An 18,930-nucleotide genomic window follows, 5' to 3' on the forward strand; every position below is an offset into this window, starting at 1 on the left:
GGTCCATGCCCACTCAGACTGAGGTGGCCAGTGTACAAGATTCATACACCCACCTCACCTAAATGATTATTGTATTAACTGGTATGCTCCCAGCTCTATATTCTTCACAGTGCTGACAAATTCTTCATGCAATAGGTGGCCTCAGCAGCATTGTTTGTTTGTTACATTGTATTGGCTGCCTGTTCTTTCTTAAAGGCATACTGTCTGTTTAAGGAAAGCTGAACAAAAAGAGCACTGACACAGATATTTTTGGGAACTGAATACCCGGACAGGCTGAGCGATCTGTGTTGATGGATGTGATAGTGGAGGTATTAGTAGTATAGGCGACATGAGGAGAGACATCCTGGTTCTGCAGGAATCAGAAGTATTGTTGAAAGAAGATACATTTTGTTGAAGCTTTTCATCTTGCAAGAAATTTCAAAGGGGAAAATAGTACAGTAAAAATGCTGGACATGATACAAATTGTCTTGATCAATGAGATTAAAAGATATGCAAAAATGTATGTTTTTTCAACAAAATCAATTTCCATACTACCAAACAAATACTCATTAGCAATCTAAAAGTCTCATACTTGTGACCAATTGCCATGCATGTATATCTTTGTGTGATATTGTTTCCATTAGACCATAAGACATAGGAGTGGAAGTAAGGCCATTCGGCCCATCAAGTGCACTCCGCCATTTAAAACATGGCTGATGGGCATTTCAACTCCACTTCCCTACACTCTCCCTGTAGTCCTTGATTCCTTCTGAGATCAAGAATTTGTCGATCTCTGCCTTGAAGGTATCCAACGTCCCGGCCTCCACTGCACTCCGTGGCAATGAATTCCACAGCCCACCACTCTCTGGCTGAAGAAATGTTGTCTCATTTCAGTTTTAAATTTACCCCCTCTAATTTTAAGGCTGTGCCCACTGGTCCTAGTCGCCCTGCCTAACCCTAACAGCTTCCTGGCATCCACCCCTTCTAAGCCATATATTATCTTGTAAGTTTCTATTAGATCTCCCCTCAACCTTCTAAACTCTAATGAGTACAATCCCAGGATCCTTAGCCGTTCATCATACGTTAAACCTACCATTCCAGTGATCATCTGTGCGAATCTCTGCTGGATATGCTCCAGGGCTAGTATGTCCTTCCTGAGGTGTGGGGCCCAAAATTGTTTGTAAGGTGTTTCCATGAGCCTGACACTGTTTCTTGACTCATCTTTGAGTCGGCTCTCCAAATTTTGCCTCTAGCCCCCAGATATTAGTAAGCAGGAGTTTGGGGGGTCGATAGGCTTTGTGAGGGGTAGGTCATGCCTTACAAACCTTATTGAGTTTTTTGAGGATGTGACTAGAAAAGTTGATGAGGGTCGAGCTGTGGATGTGGTGTATATGGACTTCAGTAAGGCATTTGATAAGGTTCCCCATGGTAGGCTCATTCAGAAGGTCAGGAGGAATGGGATACAGGGGAACTTAGCTGCTTGGATACAGAATTGGCTGGCCAACAGAAGACAGCGAGTGGTAGTAGAAGGAAAATATTCTGCCTGGAAGTCAGTGGTGAGTGGAGTTCCACAGGGCTCTGTCCTTGGGCCTCTACTGTTTGTAATTTTTATTAATGACTTGGACGAGGGGATTGAAGGATGGGTCAGCAAGTTTGCAGACGACACAAAGGTCGGAGGTGTCGTTGACAGTGTAGAGGGCTGTTGTAGGCTGCAGCGGGACATTGACAGGATGCAGAGATGGGCTGAGAGGTGGCAGATGGAGTTCAACCTGGATAAATGCGAGGTGATGCATTTTGGAAGGTCGAATTTGAAAGCTGAGTACACGATTAAGGATAGGATTCTTGGCAGCGTGGAGGAACAGAGGGATCTTGGTGTGCAGATACATAGATCCCTTAAAATGGCCACCCAAGTGGACAGGGTTGTTAAGAAAGCATATGGTGTTTTGGCTTTCATTAACGGGGGGATTGAGTTTAAGAGTCGTGAGATCTTGTTGCAGCTCTATAAAACTTTGGTTAGACCGCACTTGGAATACTGCGTCCAGTTCTGGGCGCCCTATTATAGGAAAGATGTGGATGCTTTGGAGAGGGTTCAGAGGAGGTTTACCAGGATGCTGCCTGGACTGGAGGGCTTATCTTATGAAGAGAGGTTGACTGAGCTCGGTCTCTTTTCATTGGAGAAAAGGAGGAGGAGAGGGGACCTAATTGAGGTATACAAGATAATGAGAGGCATAGATAGAGTTGATAGCCAGAGACTATTTCCCAGGGCAGAAATGGCTAGCACGAGGGGTCATAGTTTTAAGCTGTTTGAGGAAAGTATAGAGGGGATGTCAGAGGCAGGTTCTTTACGCAGAGAGTTGTGGGAGCATGGAATGCGTTGCCAGCAACAGTTGTGGAAGCAAGGTCATTGGGGTCATTTAAGAGACTGCTGGACATGTATATGGTCACAGAAATTTGAGGGTGCATACATGAGGATCAATGGTCGGCACAACATTGTGGGCTGAAGGGCCTGTTCTGTGCTGTACTGTTCTATGTTCTATGTTCTAAAATTGGACACAGTATTCTAAATGGGGCCTGAGTAGAGCTTTATAAAGCCACAGAAGCACATCGCTGCTTTTATATTCCAACCCTCTTGAGATAACTGACAACATTACATTCGTTTTCTTAACTTAGGGGCTTCACCCATCACAACAGCATATGTCACCTATCCTTCAGCCAGTAGGTCAACTGGCACTCAGGACTCACTTCTAACATTGCTTTACATTATCTAAACCGCATGCGCGCGCGCGCGCACACACACACACACACACACACACACACACACACACACACACACAGTCATATACATACACACATGTGCAGTGACGTATACACACGGTCATTCACATGCACCTGTACATAACTCTTGACCATGCCAGCTGTGCACATACCTCTCCAAAGCTTCCAAAAATATTGAACATACAACAGTACAACACGGTACAGGGCCTACAGCCCACGATGTTGTGGCAACCTATTATCTTACTCTAAGCTCAATCTACCCGGCATACCCTACATTTTACTGTCATCCATGTGCCTATCCAGGAGTTGCTTAAATGTCCCCAATATATCTGACTTCTCTACAACTATTGGCAGCGCATTCCATGCACCCACCACTCTCTGTGTAAAGAACCTACCTCTGACATCTCCCTTATACCTTCCTCCAATAACCTTAAAATTATGCCCCCTCGGAATAGTCATTTCTGCTCTGGGAAAAAGTCTGTGGGTAACCATTCTATCTGTGCCTCTCATCATCTTGTACACTTCGATCAAGTCACCTCTCATCCTTCTTCACTCCAATGAGAAAAGCCCTCATAAGACCTGCCCTCCATTCCAGGCTGCATCCTGGTAAATCTCCTCTGCACCCTCTCTAAAGCTTCCACACATCCTTCCTATAATGAGGTGACCAGAACTTAACACAATATTCTGAATATTCTTTATCTGAAGAAGGGTCAAGACCCAAAACATCAGCCTTCCTGCGCCTCTGATGCTGCTTGGCCTGCTGTGTTCACCCAGCTTGTTATCTCACAATATTCCAAGTGTAGTCTAACCAGGATTATATAGAGCTGCAGCTTAACCTCGTGGCTCTTAATTCAATTCCCCTGCCACTGAAAGCCAACACACCATATGCCTTCTTAACAACCCTATCAACGTGCGTAGCAACTTTGAGGGAGCTGTGGACATGGACGCCCAGATCATTCTGTACCTCCACACTGCCAAGAATCCTGCCATTAACCCTGTATTCTGCATGATAATTTGACCTTCGAAAATGAATCACTTCACATTTTTCCAGGTTGAATTCCATCTGTCACTTCTTTGCCCAGCTCTGCATCCTGTGAATGTCCCGTTGCAACCTACACACTATCCACAGCACCACTAACCTTTGTGTCATTGACATTCTTACTAATCCACCCTTCCACTTCCTCATCCAAGTCATTTATAAAAGTCACAAAGAACAGAAGTCCCAGAACAGATCCCTGTGGAACATCACTGGTCACCGAGCTCCAGGCTGAATACTTCCTTTCTACTACCACCCTCTGTCTTCTATTGGACAGCCAATTCTGCATCCAGACAGCCAAATTTTCCTGAATCCCATGCCTCCCTACTTTCTGAATGAGCCTACCATGGGGAACCTTATCAAAATGCCTTGCTAAAATCCACGTATACCACACCCACTGCTCAACCTTCATCAGTGTGTTTTGTCACAGCCTGAAAGAATTCAATAAGGCTTGTGAGGCATGAACTTAGCTTGCTGTCTCATTATAATCAGACCTTTCCAAAGTAATCACAAATAATTTCTCTCAGAATCCTCTCCAATAATTTGCCCACCACAGAAGTAAGACTAACTGGTCTGTAATTCCCAGAATTATTCCTATTTCCTTTCTTGAACAAGGGAATAACATTTGCACCCTTCAATCAACTGGTACACTCCAGCGGACAGTGAGGTTACAAAGATCATTGCCAAAGGTGCAGCAATCTTTGCCCTTGTCCCCGTGGTAACCTTGGGTATATCCTGTCTGGCCCCAGCGGACTTATCTATCTTCATGTTTTTCAAAATTTCTAGCATATTCTGCATCCTAATATCAACCTGTACAAGCATATCATCCCGTTTCATGCTGTCCTCACAAACGTCAAGGTCCCTCACACTAGTGAATACTGAAGCAAAGTATTCATTAAGGACCTCCCCCATCTCCTCTTTGTGTACAAGTTCCCTCTTCTATCCCTGATTGGCCCTACCCTCACTCTGGCCATCCTCTTGTTCCTCACATAAGTGTAGAGTGCTTTGGAGTTTTCCTTAATCCTACCCACCAAGGGTTTTTCATACCCACTTCTAGCTCTCCTGAGTCCATTTTACAGTTCTTTCCTGGCTACCTTGTAGCTTTCGAGAGTCCTGTCCAATCCTTGCTTCCTCAACCTGAAGTAAGCTTCCTTCTTCCTCTTGACTAGATGTTCCACATGTCTTGTCATCCAAAATTCCTTAACCTTACCATCCCTTCCTTGCCTGAGTGGGACAAACCTATACAGTACTTGATGTAAGTGCTCCCTCAACAACCTCCACATTTCTGTCATACAATTGCCTGAGAACATCTGTTCCCAATTTATGCTCCACAGTCCTTGCCTAATAGCATTGTAATTCCCCCTCCGCCAATTAAATACTTCCTCATACTGTCTGCCTCTATCCCTCTCCATAACTATAGTAGAGGTTAGGGAGTTGTGATCACTATCACCAAAATACTGTCCCACTGAGAGATCTGGCCTGGTTCGTTGCCAAGCATCAAACCCAATATGGCCTCCCCTCTAGTCGGCCTATCTACATATTGAGTCAGAAATCCTTCCTGGACACACCTGACAAAATCTGCTCCATCCAAGCTATTTGCACTATTTCCAGTCGATATTAGGGAAGTTGAAGTCACCTATGACAACAATCCTATTACTTTTGCACCTTTCCAAAATTTGCCTCCCAATCTGTTCCTCAGTGTCTCTGCTGCTAATGGGTGGTCTATAGAAATCTCCCAATAATGTGACTGCTCCTTTCCTGTTTCTGACTTCCACCTATACTGGCTCAGTAGACAAATTGTCTGATGACCTCCCTTTCTGTAGCTTTGATACCATCACCAAATAGCAATGATACTCCCCCATCTTTTTTACCTCCCTCCCTATTTCTTTTGAAACATCTAAGCCCCTGAACATCCAACAACCATTCCTGTCCTGTGTTATCCAAGCCTCTGAAATGGCCACAACATCATAGCTCCCTGTACTGATCCATGCTCTAAGTTCGTCCCTTATTCCTGACACTTATTGTGTTAAAATAGATACACTTCAACCTGTTGCACTGACTGCAACTTTGCCCTATCAACTGTCTATCCTTCCTCACAGACTCTACATACTGTATCTGCCTGTACACCAGCTACCCACCCTCTGGTGCGTAGCTTCGATTCCCATCCCACTGCCAAACTAGTTTAAACCTCCCAAAGTGCTGTAGCAAACCTCCCGCCCAGGATATTGGTGCTCCTCCAGTTCAGGTGCAACCTGTTCTTCCTGTACAGGTCCCACCTTCCCCAGAAGGTATCCCAATGATCCACATATCTGGAGTTTTGCTTCCTATTCCAGCTCTGTAGCCATGTGTTCAGCTATACTCGCTCTCACTTCCTAGCCTCACTAGCCCATGGTACTGGTAGTAATCCTGAGATTACTACTCTGTTTGTCCTGGGTTTTTAGCTTCCAACCTAATCTGCTGTATTCATTTTTCAGTTCCTCATCCCTTTTCCGAGCTATATCATTGGTACTAATGTGTACCACAACATCTGGCTGCTCATCCTTCCCCTTAAGAATCCTGTAGAGTTGATTTGAGAGATTCCTGACTCTGGCACCGAGGAGGCAACATACCATCCGGGAGTCTTGTTTGATACCACAGAATCTCTTGTCTGTTCCCCTCACCATTGAATCTCTTTTCACTATCGCTCTCCTATTCTCACCCCCTTCTCTTTTGAGCCACAGAGCCAGGCTCAGTGCCAGAAACCTGGCCGCTATGGCTTTCCCCTGGGAGGTCGGTTCCCCCCCACCGCCCCAACAGTATCCAAAGTGGTTTACTTATTACTGGGAGGAACGGCCACAGGGGATCCCTGCACTGCCCACCCATTCCCTTTCCCTCTCCTGTGACAACCTCCCTGCGCCTGAATATATTAGTTCACTTCCCTGGCTGCCCCCGGCTCGTGCTGTTACCTCTCCCACCGCTGAAATTAAGAAGGCTGCTGACTCATGAGGCATGTTTTTTATACAGGAACCTTACCTTCCCGGCTGTGTCCTGGCTTGTGCTCTTACCTCTCCCGCCACTAAAATTAAGAAGGAATAATCTACAGCCATAGAAGACACACACGACCAGCCAAGCGCAGTGCTACGCAACCATTAGCATTCTGTCTTCTCTCTTGCAAATAAGTTAAGGCTTACAATAGAGCACTGTAGCAAGAGATCAGGATATTTGCATCTCCTAAGCTATGCAGACTGAGGTGGTTCTGCACATCTTGGGACTTGCTGTTTCAGGTGCATTAGAACCAGCATCAAGGAGAATATTAAGGACTGGGGCATTGCCTTTTGTCCCTCCTCAGTTCCCAGAGTATCCTCAACTTGGGCATGAAGAGCAGCTATCAAGACAAGGAAGTATGGAGGAATCTGCCCCAACTTGTCATGCTGCAGAGCCACCACACCTGTTGCAGCTATTGCTTGACCATGTTATTTAGTCTTTTGCCTTCCCTGTGAGTGTGGATCATGTTCTCAGACATGTGCAAAACTCAGCAGAACATCGACGCAAACACTCCAAAGCACTTTCAGACATGTTCTAACTGAAGACGTTCCCAAGGTTTAATTGAACTTATATCAAAGTACATCACCCTTTAATAATACTGTTTTGCAGCCACTTCTTTTTAACAAGAATAGACAACACAAACATTGCAGGGACTTTATTGTTCAGATTTAGGATCTTGACATTACATTTGCTGTTTGTCTTTTTGACATCACAGTAGGATAAATTTTACGTGCTGAGATATATACAGAGGAATGCTGGGCGGTCTGAGTTGACAGTGCATGCGGCAAACCAGTTAATATTTCACATCCAGGATTTAAAGCACAGAAATATGAAAGCAGGTGTACATAAGAACATAGAGCCAGGTTTGATTCCAGCCTCAGGTGAATCTGTGGAATTTGCACATTCTCACAGTGTCTGTTTCGGTTTCCTCCCATGGTCTAAAGATGCGCAGGTTAAGTGGATTGGCCACGCTAAATTACCTTAGTGTTCAGGGATGTGTAGATTCAGTGGATTAGCCATGGGAAATGCAAGGTTACAGGCAAAGGATAGGTGGATGTGTCTGGGTGGGATGCTCTTTAGAGGGTTGGCGTAGACTTGTTGGGCTGACTGGCCTGTTTCCACACTGTAGGGATTCCATTCTTTAAGGAATATGGGTAGAAGTAGGCTGGCACCCCTTTGAGCCTTGTCACAGTCTCTTACCTTAACACCACTTACTTGACTCCTACCTATATATGTCTTTGGATTTAATGCCTCAAAGATAAAATGATTGATTTTATTGTCACATGTACCAAAATATAGTGAAAAGCTTTATTTATGAGCGGTACAGGCAGATCACAGCAAGCAAAGAAAGTACAAAAGTAAAAGCACTTGAGGTGTACAGGTTACATTATTTGAGGCCAAAGTCCATTCAACAGTCTGATAATGGCCAGGAAGAAACTGTTCCAGAACCTGCTTGTTCATGTCTTCAGGCTTTTGCATCTTCTCCCTGAAGGAAGAGGTTGTAGGAGGCTGTTACCAGGGTGTTATGGGTCTTTGATGACTTTGGCTGCCTTTTCACGGCAGCGAGCTGTGTAAATAGAGTTCATGGATGGAAGCTTAGCTTCTGTGACGGTCTGGGCTGTGCACTCCACATTCAGTATTTTCTTATGGTCCTGGGCAAAGCAGTTTCCATATTGGGTCTTTATGCATCCAGATACCATGCTTTCAATGGACATGCCAAATTTCCTGAGCTGCCCTGAGGAAAAAGAGGCGTTGTTTTGCCTTCTTGATGCATCTACATGGGGAGTCCAGGACAGGTGGTTGGTTATTGCACTCCGAAGAACTTGATATTCTTCACCCTCTCAACCTCAACTCTGTTGGTGTAGATAGCGGCGTGTTCTCCTCTCTTCTTTCTGAAGTCAATGATAAGTTCTTTAGTTTTGCTGACATTGAGGGACAGATTGTTTTCATTGCACAACATCCCCAAGCCCTCTATCTCCCTTCCATATTTTGACTCATTGTTGTCAGATACCTGTTTCACTACAGTGGTGTTGTCAGCGAACTTGTAGATGGCATTCATTTATTATTTGGCAACACAGCCGTAGGTGTACTGGGAGTACAGTAGGGTGTAAGGATGCACTCTTGGAGGGGCTCCAGTGTTGAGTGTTTTTGGAGAGGAGGTGCAGTTACCTATCCTCACTGATTGTGAACTATGCGTCAGAAAGCTGAGGATCCAATCGCAGAGGGTGGAACTGAGATAAAGGCCACACAGCTTTGAGATCAGTCTGGAGGGGATAATGATGTCGATGGGGGATCTGTAGTTCATGTGCAGGAGTCTGATGTAGGTGTCTTTGTTGTCCAGATGTTCCAGCGATGAGTGTAGGCCGAGGGATATGGCATCCTCTGTGGATCTGTTACGTTGGAAGGCAAACTGCAAGGGATTGAGGCAGATTGGGAGATTGGAATTGATGTTAGTCATGACCAGCCCCTCAAAGCTCTTCATAATTAATAAGAATAAGAGGGAACATTTTACATTTAGGGAGTCATCAATTTTATTAACCTGAGGAAGTATTTGCAAAAGTGGAGTAGAAGCAACTATTGGAAGGTACATTGATGTCAGAGCAATGAGAGATGTTCAGCAAAGAAACTTGAAGGAGATTTTTTTTGTCGTGCTCTCTTTGAGTAATACAAATAGCTTGAATACATTGTGACATCTGTGACTTGTTCCCATGGAAATTCTGTAACCTGCAGCTAGAAGTAAGGCATTCTATCTTTGAAGAAAATTGTAGCCTCAGCAATGCTCAGATTTTTTCTGCTAGTTAGGAACTCTCTAAAATTTTTTTAATCATCTTTAGATAGCTTGAATTTAGGGTGCATTCTCATGGTGATAAAAGGAAGCACTGCAAGGATACTCCAGAGGTTTCATCTGGGAGTTTTGATATTGACCTTGAGTTCACAGAAAAACTCAACCAGAATCAGTGCACTTATTGCAGCCAAAAATGCTGCAGCTTCGTTAAAAGGTTGGCAGAGAGAAAATACAAGGCGAGGGAATCCAGGACGAGCAACTTACTCAAAGTTAGCCTTTTGTAGTATCCTACCTAATTTGCTGCAGAACTGTCCACTCGTAGATCATATTGAACAGTCACTTATGAATACAATAGAACCTCATCAAACCCTTAGATGATGAAAATGATAATCTTCAACTCGAAGATCCTTCATCAGAAATGGGGGAGGGGAAGGGGGTTCTGAAATAAATAGGGAGAGAGGGAGAGGCGGATCAAAGATGGATAGAGGAGAAGATAGGTGGAGAAGAGATAGACAAATCAAAGAGGTGAAGACGGAGGCAGTAAAGGTGAGTGTAGGGGGGGAGGTAGGGAGGAGATAGGTCAGTCTTGCAAATGTATTTCTTTGGACTTTTTATTAGTGAATTCCATTGGCACTTTCCTATCTCTGACCAGTCCGCTAACGTCTTCAGATTTTCATTGTCACTATCAAGCACATGGTCAAACTTGTATCATCTGAAAATATCATAACCTTTATACCAGAATCATAGAATTGTTACAGTGCAGAAGATGGCCATTCAGTTCATCGTGTCTGTACCGGGTCTATTATCTCGTGCAAATCTCCAGTCTTTTTCAGGTTTTCCCACATACCAGGGAGGACAGACAGGTCAAGGGGGTGGGATGAGGTTAGTAGGTAGGAAATAGGGGTGCGGCTTTAGGTGGGAGGAGGGGATAGGTGAGAGGAAGAACAGGTTAGGGAGGCAGGGATGAGCTGAGTTAGTTTTGGGATGCGGCAGGGGAGGGGAAGTTTTGAAGCTTGTGAAATCCACATTGATACCATTGGGCTGCAGGTTCCCAAGCGGAATATAAGTTGTTGTTCCAGCACCCTTCGGGTGGCATTGTTGTGGCACTGCAGGAGGCCCAGAATGGACATGTCATCAGAGGAATGGGAGGGGGAGTTGAAATGATTCGCGACTGGGAGCTGCAGTTGTTTATTGTGAACCGAGCGGAGGTGTTCTGCAAAGCAGTCCCCAAGCCTCCACTTGGTTTCCCCGATGTAGAGGAGGCCACAATGAGTACAGCGGATGCAGTATACCATGTTAGCAGATGTGCAGGTGAACATCTGCTTGATGTGGCAAGTCTTATTGGGGCCTGGGATGGGGGCGAGGGAGGAGGTGTGGGGGCAGGTGTAGCACTTCCTGCAGTTGCAGGGAAAAGTGTCGGGTGTAATGGGACTGGAGGAGAGTGTGGAGCAGACAAGGGAGTCACGGACAGAGTGGTCCCTATGAAAAGCAGACAAGGGTGGGGAGGCAAAAATGTCTTTGGTGATGGGGTCGGCTTGCAGATGATGCGTTGGATCCGGAGGTTGGTGGGCTGATACATGAGGACAAGGGGGGTTCTTTTCTCATTATTGCAGAGACGGGTGTGAGAGATGAGTTGCGGGAAATGCAGGAGACATGGTCGATGGCATTCTCGACCACTGCAGGGGTGGGGGGAGGTTGTGGTCCTTGAAAAACGAGGACATCTGAGATGTATGGGAGTGGAATGCATCATCTTGGGAGCAGATGCGATGGAGGTGAAGGAATTGGGAATAGGGGATGGCATTTTTGCAGGAAGGTGGGTGGGAGGAGGTGTATTCTAGGTAGCTGTGGGAGTCCGTGGGTTTGAAATGGATATCAGTTTCTAAATGGTTGCCCGAGATGGAGACAGAGAAGTCCAGGAAGGTGAGAGAGGTGTTAGAGATGGTCCAGGTGAACTTAAGGTTGGGGTGGAAGGTGTTAGTGAAGTGGATGAACAGTTCGAGCTCCTCGTGGGAGCACGAGGCGGCGCCGATACAGTTGTCAATGTGCTGGGGTTTAGGGCCAGTGTAGGTACAGAAGAGGGATTGTTCCACGTAACCTACAAAGAGGCAGGCATAGCTTGGGCCCATGCAGGTACCCATGGCTACCCCCTTTGTCTGTAGGAAGTGGGAGGAATTGAAAGAGAAGTTGTTGAGGGTGAGGATGAGTTCGGCTAAGCAGATGAGGGTGTCAGTGGAGGGGGACTGGTCAGGACTGCGGGACAGGAAGAAGCGGAGGCCCTTTAGACCGTCTGCATGGGGAATGCAGGTGTACAGGGACTGGATGTCCATAGTAAAACTGAGGTATTGGGGACCGGGGAATTGGAAGTTCTGGAGGAGGTGGAGGGCAAGGGTGGTGTCATGGATGTAGGTAGGGAATTCCTGAATCAAGGGGGAGAAAATGGAGTCAAGATAGGTGGAGATACGTTTGGTGGGGCAGGAGTAGGCGGAGACAACATGTCAACCAGGGCAGTCAGATTTGTGGATTTTGGGAAGGAGATAGAAGTGGGTGGTGCGGCGTTGGGGAAAGATTGAGGTTGGGGGTGGGAGATCACCTGACGTGATGAGGTTGTGGATAGTTTGGGAGATGATGGTTTGGTGCTCAGGGGTAGGGGCATAATTCAGGGGGCGATAGGAGGAAATATTGGAGAGTTGGCACCTGGCCTTGGTGATGTCAAGGTCACTGCACCATACTACAACTGCGCTTCCCCTGTCCATGAGTTTTATGGCCTCCCCCTCTCTCCCTATTTATTTCAGAACCCCCTTCCCCTCCCCCATTTCTGATGAAGGGTCTGGGCCCAAAACGTCAGCTTTCCTGATCCTAAGATGCTGCTTGGCCTGCTGTGTTCATCCAGCTCTAACTTGTTATCTCGGGTTCTCCAGCATCTGCAGTTCTTATTATATCTGATATGATTTACGAGCAGTTGGCCCCAGCTTTGAATGTTATGACATGCCAAGTATTCATCCAGGTGGTTTTTAATGGGTGACAGGCAATTCGCCTTTACGACTTTCCCAGGCAGAGCATTCCAGACTGTCACTGCCCTCTAGATAAATAGGCGTGGCCTCACACCGCGCCCCCCTCCCCAAGACCTCCTGCCTTGATTTTGAACCTGCGACCCCTTGTGATAGACTCTTCAACTGAGGGTAACAGCTACTGCTTATCCATGCTTTGAAATCTTGTACACCTCAATTAGATTACTTCTCAGGCTTCTCTGCTCAACAAAAACACCCAAGCCTATCCAACCTTTCCTCCTAACTCAAATTTTCCATCCCAAGCAGTGTCCTGGTGAATCTCCTATGCGCCCCTCCAATGCAACCACGTTCTTTCTGTATTGTGGTGACAAAATGGCACAGAGTATTTCTACTTGTGGTTTCACCAAAATTCTATTCAACTTCAATACGATTTCCCTGCTTTTTTTAATCTATGTCTCAACGAATGGAGGCAATTGATCTATATGGCTTTTTTTACAATCCTACTATGATGCCCTTCCTCTTTCAGTGATCTATGGGCAAACAACTGAAGGCCCCTGTGTGTATCACCTCACACTTTTCAGGGTTAAATGCCATTGCCACTTATCTGCCACTATAAATGCCCATTTATATCTTCTTGTAGCCCAAGACACTCAAGCTCTTTGTTAACGACCCAACCAATCTTTGTGGTGTTTGCCAATTTACTAATTCAACCCCTCACACAGTCATCTGTGTAATTTATATAAATGATGTCTAATTGACTCAGCATAAATTCCTGTGGTATACCAGAAGACACTGGTTTCCAGTCATTATGGCAACCTTCTGTCATCACCTTTTGTCTCCTACAACTGAGTTAATTTTGAATCCACTTTATCAAATTATCCCATGTGCATGTGCTTTCTTAATAAGTCCACAGGACCTTGTCAAAGGCTTTGCTGAATTCCACACCTGGTTACCTTCTGAAAAAATTTAGTCAAATTTGTTAAGCATGTCTTCCCTCTGATGAAGCCATGCTGACTATCCCTGATCAAGTCTTGCCTTCTCAAATTTCCTCCTTAAGAATTTTCTGCAATAGTTTTCTAACTGCTGACATGAGACTTACTGGTCTGTAGCTCTAGTTTATCTCTGCAACTCTTCTTAAATTTTGGAACCATATTCAATGTTCTCCAGTCCTCTGGCACATTCTCAATGCCCAGAGAGGAATTACAAATGATGTGACCCTTCTCCAGAACTCAAGGTAACTCGGAAATGGTGTAATATATACTGAAGGGGGTTTGAGGAGAAAGGTGGAGTTAAAAAAGTAGGTATTAAGTGGAGATGGAGCCCAGACAGAGACAACAGCAATTAGACAAGTGAAAGAATGGATAATGGTTCATTCAGGAATGAGAAGAGTCAATATTGGGTATTATAAGTGCATGAGAGTGATTTGGCTGTGGTGAAAGCAGCCCATGTGGTGACAAGGCCAAGAGGTAAGTAAAGGACGTTTGAAGAAAGTGAAGAAAGCCCTAAAAATATTGAACACAATATTAAGGGCTGCAGAGTCTCCAAGCAGAAAATGAGATGTTTTTCTTCCAGCTTGCGCAGAGGTTTGCTGGAGCACTGCAACAGGCCCAAGAGAGAAATGTTGGCCAAGGAGCAAGGTGGTGTGTTGAAGTGGCAGGCAACTTCAGGAACAATGCAATTTCCCTCTTGCTGGTGCTGCAAAGATGTTCTTTGGAATGTATATACATATTTTCATACGCACTGAACTAAAGACATTGGACTTATGTACATGCTTTCATGATCCATCTGTCTTCACTAGATGTAACGCTAAAAGTTGTGAACTGATTTATGTGACTTGTTCATTTGGAACAATCTTCCAGATGTCTATTGTCTGAAAATGGTTCCCAAGTTATATTCGGAAAGAACAGTTTTTGCTTTAGCTGAACACTTTATGGGTTGGTCTGGCCCTATGCAAAGGGAATACGTCAGATTGTGTGAAATGCCAGAATCACAACCACGCCAGTGCAAATCTCAACAGACTACAATAAGATCACGTACATTGTAAAGCCTCCATTGCACTCATCTTGTCACTTTTACAACAGCTGTATCGGATTAAATTGACCTCAAATTTATGTCTATAACTCCAAAGAGATTTTAGATCTAAAACACGTCTGCAAATCAACATATAATTTTGTAACCAAGCATATATTTTGTAACTGTGCAATCCAAATCTGGAACAGTTTTGAAATCTAGTGTGCAAATGGAGTTCATTAACTTCATTTTCTTGCTCTCAAATTAATCTTGTAGCAAAACAAATTACTGCAATTAATGTTTGGATGGTAAGGACTAAATAAAGGTTCAGAATAGCGAACTGCAGAATATAAGACATAGGAGTGGAAGTAAGGCCATTCGGCCCATCAAGTCCACCTCGCCATTTAAATCATGGCTGATGGGCATTTCAACTCCACTTCCCCACACTCTCCCTGTAGTCCTTGATTCCTTCTGAGATCAAGAATTTGTTGATCTCTGCCTTGAAGGCATCCAACGTCCCGGCCTCCACTGCACTCCGTGGCAATGAATTCCACAAGCCCACCACTCTCTGGCTGAAGAAATGTCGTCTCATTTCAGTTTTAAATTTACCCCCTCTAATTTTAAGGCTGTGCCCATGTGTCCTAGTCTCCCTGCCTAACGGACACAACTTCCTAGCATCCACCTCTTCTAAACCATACATTATCTTGTAAGTTTCTATTAGATCTCCCCTCAACCTTCTAAACTCTAATGAGTATAATCCTAGGATCCTTAGCCGTTCATCATATGTTAAACCTACCATTCCAAGGATCATCCGTGTGAATCTCCGCTGGACACGCTCCTGGGCTAGTATGTCCTACCAGAGGTGTGGGGCCCAAAATTGGACACAGTATTCTAAATGGGGCCTGAGTAGAGCTTTGTAAAGCCTCAGAAGCACATCGCTGCTTTTATATTCCAACCTTTGAGAGATAAACGACAACATTACGTTTGCTTTCTTAATTACGGACTCTACCTGCAAATTAACCTTTAGAGAATCCTGGACCAACACTCCCAGATCCTTTTGTACTTCTGCTTTGCGAATTTTCTCACCATTTAGAAAATAGTCTATGCCTGTATTCTTTTTTCCAAAGTGCAAAACCTCACAATTCATTCATATCCAATTCATTCTCTGACCTTTGGATTGTGAATGTCTTCTTATGGACTAAATATATTGTTGGACTCTCCGGAGAAAGTTGGAAGTTGAGTGTTTGAATATTTTTCATGCAGAGGTCAATATATTTTGGACTAACAAGGGAGTTTACGGTCATTCAGGGAATGTGGAGTTGAGATCATACAAGATCAATAATGATCGTATTGAATAATGGAACAGGCTCCAATTCTCAGATTCCTGCTCCTAATTCTACATTCCTAAGCCCTTAATCAGTGAACATATTTATCTTTTCTTTTACTTTTGTCAGACATTAATACGTAGTTGGACACATTTCTAGAACTATACGAGCACTACACTGCTTTACCTGATTAACATTTTTTTTCTATGTGATTTCCAGTATCTGTGGTACTTCGTTTTTATTTTGTTTGGTTGCATTCATGTCAGCAGTACAGCTCTTTTCTGTATTAATATATGGAAATACCCTGTTTCTTTCTCCGCATTGTGCTTTCATTGATGGTTAAACTTCACATGTGAATAATGAATTTCTAAAGGAAGGAATGTGATTTACAAATCATGTGAAAAGAGAATGGCAGTAAGTGAAATGCTCATTTGGAGAGGTGGTGTAGGTACATGGGCTGAATGGCCTCCTTCTGCGCTGTAACAATTCTGTGATTCTATGATATATCAAGATGTTTTGTTAGTGTTGACTTTGTGCCTATTTGTGTTTTACCTTAGGAATGTACATTCACCAAGCTGCGCACAGATAGTGCCCTCAGAGTATTATTCACTGGTTCTTTGCGTCTGAAATGCAAAACTGCCTGCTGTCAGCGCTGGTACTTTACATTTAATGGGGCTGAGTGCAGCGGTCCACTGCCAATTGAAGCCATCATCTACCTAGATCAAGGAAGCCCAGAATTCAACTCAACCATAAATATACATCGCACATCTTCAGGTTTGTTTTGACACATACTGTACTTAGGATTTCCTAGTTTCTAATATTTTCTCTGTAAAGTTATACGTGTGTAAAAATCTGTTGGGTTATGATCCTAGCTGATGTTACTACTGGACAAGTCAGATCCCAGCTTGACAACTGAAACTTTGCTTGATAGATTTTTTAAAACTTAACAAGATGGTCTTTCACTGAACCACGAGCATGCAATGCTGCATATTTGGTTTTAGTAAAAAAATACATATCAGAAATGATGATAAAGCAGAACAAATCATGCTGGTAAGAGATAACGCATGAAATATTTTGAAACACATGGCAGAACAAAACTCATATATCCCAACACATCACTTTACCAGACAGTTCCCTTCTCTACTACGTCTGTAGGTTTGATTAAACCGGTTCTTTTAATTATTTATCTTGAGAGCTCAGCCCTTCCCTCAATTAGTTACACACTAAGCTTAAACTTTCATTTCAAATAACTCCTTCAGGGTTCTAACCAAACACCTCAGGTCTAGAAATTTAAATTGATAACCTATTCACTATCTGTTATGAATCAACTCCCTTCTCCAGGAGAAATTGTTCTTACATCTAACCCTAACCAAAGTGCTTTGCAAACTGAAACCAGAATCTTTGCAATTTATGGGATTCTCCTGAGGTAAAACAATTTTTATTTAAACAAAAGTAAGCTAATACCTTTCAATCTTTGTTCTCTCCAATTGTAAAACACTTTCAATATATCATTATTTCTCCAGAATAGTCCCAACCACCTGCTCTCTGGTATACTGGTTTAAAACCATGGCTTCAGATAAATGAAGAAGTTAATTATTACACTCTTTATACACAGCTTGTATAAATCAGGCATTAAGTACATTACACTTATTGACATTTCAAATTAAATGTCTACTGTTTTCAGCTGGGAGATAAGCAATTTCATCATATTTTAGAGTTATCAGTGAGTCAAGCAGCTAGGAGCACTGTTTTAAAATTAGGGATTACCCTTTTAGGGCAAAGATAAGGATGATTGTTCTCTGCCAGAGGCCTACACATCTTTGGAACACTTTGCCTCAGAAGGCATTCAAGATACGGTTGATGAACATTTTAAGCAGAGTAGATTGATTCCCTTGCCAAACAAAACTCTAAGATTATTAGGAATAAATGGAAATGGGGTATTTAGAACACAGCCTTAATCTTACTGAATGACGGAACAAGCTTGAAGATTAGATAGTTAACTGTATTCCTCAAGCACATGTTCATAGGTCCATTAAACTGATTGACACTGGAGAAGTACTTACTGTAATCAGTTTCCTCTGGTATTGAACAGATTTCCCTTTAAAATGCTAAAACTGTTTTAAATACACCCAGTTGTGTGGTTAGCGCTCCTCCAGTTTCCACATCAAAAGTGCAGATTCTGGCAGATGCCTGAAATCTCATTCCTCCATCTCTCAATCTCTTGGTTGCTTCCATGTTTGCATCTTGCCTAATTAGAGTTTCTTTCACAACCATCAGTGCATATACTCTACGAGAGAGTCAATTTTATATGGTTTTCTCGCTCATGAATTTCTACGTTTTCCCAACTCCCTGCAATCCCAAAGGAGCAACACATTCAACTCAAAACATTAACTTTTTCTCTCTTCACAGGTTGTGTTAGATCTGCTGGGCGTTTCCACCATTTTTTGTTTCAGCCCTAACTTCTAAGCCCACATTTCTCATAGCCCACTTTCCAAACCTCATTTTCTCATGATCCACTGTCCGGGACCAGCTTTCTCACTGCTGAATTTCTAAGCCTGAGTTTCCAGCTCCTGGTCAATCCTAATAATAGAAAAAGTCCAAGAATGTGGAAGTCAGAATTAGGTTTCGCAAAGAGGTACTTCTTCCTATCAATTAGTTTCATATGAACAACTGCTTCCTTAATAGCACATGAAAAATTGCAACTTGAATGATGCTTCAGCAGTCTTCATGTAGTTTGAGCCAATTTTCTGTATGAAACGTTTTCAACATCAAGTTGAATATGAAGGAAAAAGCATTGAGACAAGAATTATGAAAATATCCACAGGAAAATTGTCATACATATGGCAAATCAATAAGAGGAAATCTTATTTTACTTTATTATGTAATGCTTTACTTCACAGGGAATTAGACATATACTGCAGCTTTGTTGAAAATAATTTTTGTCTTATTTGGTCTGTTCTTTGCAATGTTCTAACAAATGTTTACTCA

At 43.5% G+C, this 18,930-nt stretch overlaps 2 protein-coding genes across 2 annotated transcripts in view; one reads left to right on the plus strand and one right to left on the minus strand.

Moving 5' to 3' along the window:
• The window catches only part of LOC125451509 (collagen triple helix repeat-containing protein 1-like), a 37,292-nt gene that overhangs the window by 18,132 nt on the left and 230 nt on the right, over positions 1–18,930 (plus strand). Inside the window, exon 3 of the mRNA XM_048528661.2 lies at positions 16,500–16,716. Within this exon, the coding sequence (XP_048384618.1) occupies positions 16,500–16,716 (217 nt within the window). The remainder of the gene's footprint in view (positions 1–16,499; positions 16,717–18,930) is intronic.
• LOC125451508 (mitochondrial folate transporter/carrier-like) overlaps positions 7,455–18,930 on the minus strand; it is a 42,207-nt gene continuing 30,731 nt past the window's right edge. Inside the window, exon 7 of the mRNA XM_048528659.2 lies at positions 7,455–9,224. Coding sequence (XP_048384616.1) covers positions 9,116–9,224 — 109 coding nt within the window. The 3' untranslated portion in view covers positions 7,455–9,115. The remainder of the gene's footprint in view (positions 9,225–18,930) is intronic.

Source organism: Stegostoma tigrinum, chromosome 5 (assembly GCF_030684315.1).
Source record: "Stegostoma tigrinum isolate sSteTig4 chromosome 5, sSteTig4.hap1, whole genome shotgun sequence".
NCBI classification, from domain to species: domain Eukaryota; kingdom Metazoa; phylum Chordata; class Chondrichthyes; order Orectolobiformes; family Stegostomatidae; genus Stegostoma; species Stegostoma tigrinum.